The 6,932-nt window shown below is 42.5% G+C and overlaps 1 protein-coding gene across 2 annotated transcripts in view; it reads right to left on the bottom strand.

Annotated features, from left to right (window-relative positions):
• LOC109304449 (chloride transport protein 6-like) overlaps positions 1 to 6,932 on the bottom strand; it is a 202,522-nt gene that overhangs the window by 32,926 nt on the left and 162,664 nt on the right. For both annotated transcript variants that reach the window (XM_019527052.1, XM_019527044.1), the window contains exon 13: positions 2,520 to 2,699. In XM_019527052.1, the coding sequence (XP_019382597.1) occupies positions 2,520 to 2,699 (180 nt within the window). The remainder of the gene's footprint in view (positions 1 to 2,519; positions 2,700 to 6,932) is intronic.

The following is a 6,932-nucleotide window of genomic DNA, read 5'->3' as shown; positions in this document are numbered from 1 at the left end:
TGGAAGTGGCCCAGGCCTCTCTCGACCTCTGAGAGGGCCCAACTCTCTCACCATACACAAGATCAGGCAAATAACGATACTTGCCTGTGGGACTGCAGAAATTGATGACTGAAAACAAATTAATAAAGCCCTGCCCTCTAAAGCAGTTCTAACCCATTTCTGCGTCTTACAAGGCACTGTGTTGCTAGAGATGCCCTCTTTTGAATAAGAGAGTAAAGCCAAATCCTATTTGTGATCATTAACGAGACACTTCAACATTTTAAGAGCTACATTCAGACAATGACTACAAAGACTTCCATTCATGAGGGTGAGAGCGATCACAGAAACACAGCACAGTTTTCCACAACTTTCACTCCAACAAAGAAGCACAAGCCGCTCTGTGAAACCCTTAAGAGTAACTGACACTGGGCAGAGGAGCGATGCCAAGGGGTTCTCAGAAAACACTGGCACCCAGCAGGTCTCTTGGCCAATCTCTGGAGAGTGACAAACATTCAAGCAGCCAAAAGATTCTTTACTATTTCTTCTTCAACCTCAACAAAATTGGGACATAAGGGTGATTCCACCCACACCCCCGCCCCCCGCCCACCACCCTGCAGCTTCACTGCCTCGCGTCCCTACTGTGTTGCATCAAGAATTAAATATTTACACAAACTTGGAATGTAATCAACAGCCTACAACTCTCACCACAAGGTAACATGATGAGTTAACAAGAGAAACAATAAGACTGTAAATTAAATTTAAAAAGCACTTTGGCTGGATCAGTTGTTAGCATGAGCTCCAATTTTATTGCAGTGGACAGCTGGGGGAAAAATGAATGGTTCAGTTTATATTATATAACATCTTCAAACTGGTGCAGGCTACAGTCTGTCAACCATAAGATTTGTGTTCCAATGCTTCAGCACATCCCTTATTAATAACATTAATGATAGCAACAACAAGCCAGGCAGTAATACCTATGTGGCATTGCATTTATTGGCGCCTGTAGTCTTGGAAAACTGCATGCCAAGCAATCCCTAACAGCAGATTCTCCCATTCAAAGCAGCTATTTCCTTCTCTGTGGGAATCCCACAGAAAGGTTTTCCTGTCAGTGAAGCACAATCACAGGTTTTACTTAATCAAATATTCACAAAATGTTCAGCTAAGCTTTACCTAACCCAAAGCCATCAGGTAAGGTAATGTAACCTGACTGCAAGTGGTTCATAAAAAAAATTTTCCAGCACTTTTTATAAGAATAGAGACATGATTCCTAGCCAAATTTCAGCTAACTCTCCTCTGACTTAATTCTACAGATTCAGCTGGACACCGTATTGTTTATATCCTTGGGTTGCTGTTTGACAGCTTTGGTCTTCCACCCCAGAGGTGGTTACATTCCAACAGCAAATGATGAGACGCTTCTCTATTGAAAGTTTTTAAAAACTGAAGAGTCCTAGAGACCACGGAAATGAAAGATACTATGTAAATGAAAAAAAACTAATATTATTAAACTTAGATGCTGTGTTTTTATGTTATGACAAAATTTATGGATTAATATTTTATTGGCCGTTAATCAGTTAAATCCTATTGGCAATCATTTTTATACTTGTTTTCATTTATTTTCCTTTTTTCCTTCAACTTTCCTCTAGGTCAGTGGTTTTCAACCTTTTTTTCCATTTGTGGACCCCTAAAAAAAAATTGAATGGAGGGATAGACCCCATTGGAAATTCTGAATGGAGGTACAGACCCTTTCGAATTGTAAGTGTGAGTAGTCACATACTTTTGATTGATCATAGCCATTTTTGGGGACCCCTTGTATGGTCTGCAGACCCCCAGGGCTCAGCGGACCACAGGTTGAGAACAACTGCTCTAGAATATACAAAGTTGTAATTAAGCTGCTTTTTCTTCTTCCCGAAGAATGGAAAGGAGTCTTCAGAATCACTTCTGCAATGCTGGAGTCACTCTTGCAGTATAACAAAAAGGAGTTCCAGCAATAATTTCCTTATTGGGAGATGTTCTTTACCCTTTGATAGTCCTCACAGGTCAGCACTTGCTTAGCTTAATTCCTGTTTGCTATAATCCAGTGCTTGTGCTTCAGCCTTTGTTGTTTCATCCTGATTGTGAAACATTTTATCTTAATAGACTAATTCCAGTAAAAGCATAAATAAAGGCAAATGATTGTGATTGCTGAGCAGGCTAATTTTCTCTTGACTTACTATATTTTTATGAGTTTGATCTCATTCTTTTGGCATTAGAATTCAAGTGAGTCACCAAGGATTTGGGGTCATTCCCCCTTGTTTTCAATGATCCACAAAGCAACAATTCTTAGGAGTTGTTAAGCAACATATGATATGATATGATATGATATGCTCTATGGTCCCAACCCAACAAATCAAAAGGATATTTGCCATTGACCACAATGAAAGCATAAACTAGTTCTGTCTTCACATCATATAAACTTCATAAGCACAGTGTGTTAAACGAAAATTTGAATGTTGTCCAAAAAAGGCCACATAATATCAAATACTCATCTGATAATGTTTTACCTTGTAATCGTTCCCAGGAACACCTCTGCTTGGTCTGGCTCAGATTTGTAAACCACTGGGAATCCACCATGGCTGGTGTTAGCAAGGAGCTGAGCCAATGAAACAATTTTTTCTTTTAAGTGAAGGACTCTGACACAAGGCTCCATGACATCTCTGGCAGAGAATAATTCCAGGTTTAACCTGAAAGATACAAAACAGACAGCTAAAGGATTATTTGGTAAACAGGAAACAAGGCATACTGTACCATGTAAGCATTTGACGAGTTTATAATGTGTTAGTAAATTACTTCAAGATGGTAATCAATCTGTTTTATTTGTGAATATAAAAAAATGTAATTACCCAATAAAATTGCTTATCAAGCATTGCCTCTCTGTGTGCAAGATACATGATAAATTCAACCATATGCATAGTGTGATATTTTTAGGATGTTGGAAAAGCCATTCATCAACCTTCATGACTTTTTCTCATTAAAAAAAAAGTTTAAAAAAAAACCTTAATCTGAACTGAAACATTGCACAATGGAGGCCTGGTTTAGGCAGTATAAATTGGAGTACTCCAGAAAAATTCAGGCATCTGCTCAACATCACAGCAGTTTTCAAGAGTGGAGGTGACAAATTTGGGGTGAATCTTTGAAGACTTCTCACAAACCATAAATGATTTTCCCAGTCCTGGTTAACATCTTCAACACAAGGTGCAAAGTCTGAGGGAAAGAAGCTTTATTATACAATAGTTGCAATCACATACATGTACCACTATTACTGAGGGTGGGGCACAATGTACAATAAAGATAATCACTGCTAAATGCTAATGCAACAGAAATGTTATGTGCCAGATCTGGACCAAAAGAGCTGCCCCGACCTATGTCAGCTATGGACTTGGCTCAAGGGTGTTTTATTCTTCTGTTGTCATTCTCTTTCAGGAATTTATTCACTGCTAATGGTGTTAAATTGCTAATCAACATGGATACCAGAATACCTTATGTACAGGTGAGTAAAACAAAAGTGGAGACCTGTCCATAGCCTCCTTCACACCAATCTACCTTTCAACCTTGGAATGCGTCCCCTCTAGCAGAGAAAGAAAAAAAATCAGCTCCACAAATTCTGGTTGTTATCCTCCGCAAGAGACCTAGTAAATGGGTTGTTTAGTGCCTGTGATGTGGTTGCCTGCTTAGGTGCAAATAAGCTGAACTGACTGTTCGCTTGGCATGAAGTATAAAATACCCAGGAAATAACAATGAGTTTTGCCATTACTAACTGGCCTGGATATGCACCTGCCCCAAGATAAATTAAAATTCTTGTGTTCATTGGACCAGTCCTCCTGAACAACACACTGCTCCATTCTTAATGGCATCACACAGAGTTCAGGCAGTAATGTACATAAGATATCATTCCCAGCGCCTTAGACCAAATAAAAACCTGTGGGCTATATTCTGCATTTCTGCAAAAAATAAAAAAGACTGCATGCAGAATTCAGTACTGTTCACCACTAATAAAGCTGGCAGAAACTGGGATACATCTTCAAATCACATTGAGTAGTGTTTATTGTTCCATGGCAACCAATGAATCTACTTGCAAAATAAAAATGCTACTCACAGTGGCTGCTTGTGCACGGGATGCCCAGACAATGTACACGATGAAAATTTCCCTGTGTGGATTAATGGCATCACACTTTCCATGTATCCAAGTTCCTAGCAATTTAAATGAGTTTGCATTGTTACAAACTAATCCCCATCCTGCTGTAGCTTAGTTCGCAACAACGCAACTTGGAAGAGTGCCATCATTAATTTGTCACGTGTACATGGCAAATCACTGAATGACATGTAGTATGCCCTTTTTGTCCATCAGGTGTAGCAACACTTTTTGTGTAGAGAGCCCCCTTGTCCACCAAGTGTCACTATTATTTGCAGGTTTTTGTGTGTAAAGAATGTTTTAAGACACCAGGTATAGCTGCAGTGTCTGATATGAATCAATCCTCTGCTGATCCCTTATTATTATTTTATTAAATACAGAATTCAAATACATTGATCTGTTGTTGTCATCTCCTATTTCACTTGGTGTGGTGGGTGTCCAAAGGGCCCCAGGGTGAACTGGGGGCTTGCAGATGAGGGTGATCACAGGCTCTTGTTGATTGATCAGTGTCTGCTTTATGTGCTCCCTTCTCCATTATCAGGGATAATGCTGTGCGTGGTGTACCCTGACCCCCTCAGCACTATTATAGAAATACCACACAATCAAACATGCTGTTGAATGTTGGTCACCTAACTTGGGGTTAATACTGTGAGTGGTGTTGCAAACCCGGTCAATGGATTAAAAATGACCTGTGCCAGTGAAAGTTGTATCCTGTTCCCTTAGTTCAGGGTTCGGGGTTAATAACTGATTGCCCACTTTACGTTGGCTGCTGAGCATGGTTTTAATTGTATTTAAAGAAGTAAGCAGGCGCCTGGTCTCCGGATGGTGGATACTAGCCTGCAGGCATCATAACATTGGGTTTTTTGGTGTGCAGCCCCCCTCTTCCCTCCTCCAAAGCTGACCTACAGTTCCAGGAGAGTAGACACTCTTCCTCATTATCCCTGGTGACTAAAGTTTGAAGCACAAGCCAGACCCAAGGCTTGTGCCTGCCCCACACAAGGGAAGAGGCAGGTGGGCTCCCAGGCAGGCAGGTAGTTAGTCAGTCAACCAGGGACCCCCGGGAGCAATGTCTTGACACGTGGGTCACTGTATATCCTTCTGTTGTGCATGGACAGGGATTTTATGGAGTGCAGAGACAGTGGCTTCCCCCATGGCTGCTGTGCCATGCCTGGTGTAAAGAAGTCTGACCCTGTTGGGCAAACACGCCACTAACTGGCACCAAAAATTGCAATAGAGCAGGTGAGGGCTGGTGGCCAAGTTGTGTGGGTTCTTCTCTGAGCATCTGAACATCTAATAGGAGTTTAAATGGTCCCTAAAGTTCCCTTGGGTGAAGGCATCTGTTGGTAGTGGGGGGTCTACTGTGGGGGCGCTGGTGTGGTTTTGACGTGGAAGATGCTTTCGGCTGGGAGGGGTGACTGGCCACCCTTGGGGTTCAGGGTTCATTCATTCAGTCTTCTGCTCAGTGCCTACCTTTTTTCCACTGAGCACTTGACAGATTTCAGGGGTAATTCCCAAAAAACCAAAAACACCAAGTTTTTAGAGAAGGAGTGGTTACAGGAACCATGTGCCACTTGGAGTGGTGTCTTGACACATGGGTCACGGGGCAGCTTGCTACTGTGCCACGGCCTACACAGGGCTAAAGGACCTAGCAAGGCTAAAACACATCCAGAACAAGCACGCCTATAAGATACAAAAAGTTAGTTGCCAAAGGTGCAGACAGACCCCCCCTCCGTGGCTTGACTGTGCCTGGTGCCAAAACTTGCAACAGTCGCAAAGGCTATAAGATAGTACTTTAAAGACCCCAGGAGTTAGTGGGAAGTGTATGGAGCTACAGGACAAGCCACAGCAGGGAGGTGTGGCCACAGGGGGCAGACACTTGTTTGCAGCCAATCAGGGCCTGCTACCATCCATGGCCAGGTACACCTTCTCACTCATTTTGGGCCAACAGCTTCTTATCCACTCGCAAGATTCACTGAGTGCATCTTTTTCAAGCACCGAGAGTCTTTATTTCACTCTACTTCCCACATTTCCTGATTTTCAGCTCCACTTGCAATGACATGCAAGCTACCAAGGCAGGCTGCCACCGATGCATGAAAGGAACCACAATGAGTCCAGGAGGCATTCCAGGACCTGGCAGGACCGGCAAATAATGACCGAGCTCCTGGAAACAATTCTATGCTTGCTGGTCATCAGTCCTGCTCCTACCCCTGACAGGGATCAGCACAGGGTCGTACGGATCCGCGTTTTGTCATCCAAAAGTTCTCAGTCAAGCTCTGAAAATCCAACTTAAAGCCAAGTTTTTTTTTTACTTAGAAATTGATTTTTTTCACAGCTCATACACTGTTACAGTAGTAAAAAAAAAAAAATACTGTTATGTAGTAATTGCACATCGTTATCTTATAAAAGATGTGGTTTATTTAATTTTGTTTAATTTCTGGTGTGCAAATAAAGGTTTCTACTATCTTTGTTCAATTCTTTACTTCGAATACGGTCAGTCATCTGGTTCAACTTCTGACTCCTGATAAAGTCAATGCTCTCAGAGTACCCACCCAATTAGTGCTCCCCACATTAACAAGATACTGGAACAGCCCACCACCACCCAGCCTTGGCAGAAGCATCCTCCATTGCTGCCCTGGCCAGCCCCAGCCTCCCAGCACTTTAAAAAAAAAAAAAACAGCAGCAGCAGCTCCGCACTCACCTGCTCTGGCCACAGCAATCAGGGCCTCTGAGGGCTCATGGCAGAGCCCCCCATGCAGCACGGGGCAGTGGGGGGCAGCAGGTATGA

The sequence above is a fragment of the Gavialis gangeticus genome, unplaced genomic scaffold (genome assembly GCF_001723915.1).
Source record: "Gavialis gangeticus isolate Ggan-Ray unplaced genomic scaffold, GavGan_comp1, whole genome shotgun sequence".
In the NCBI taxonomy this organism is placed as follows: Eukaryota; Metazoa; Chordata; order Crocodylia; family Gavialidae; genus Gavialis; species Gavialis gangeticus.
This window is presented reverse-complemented; position numbering and strand designations above follow the sequence as displayed.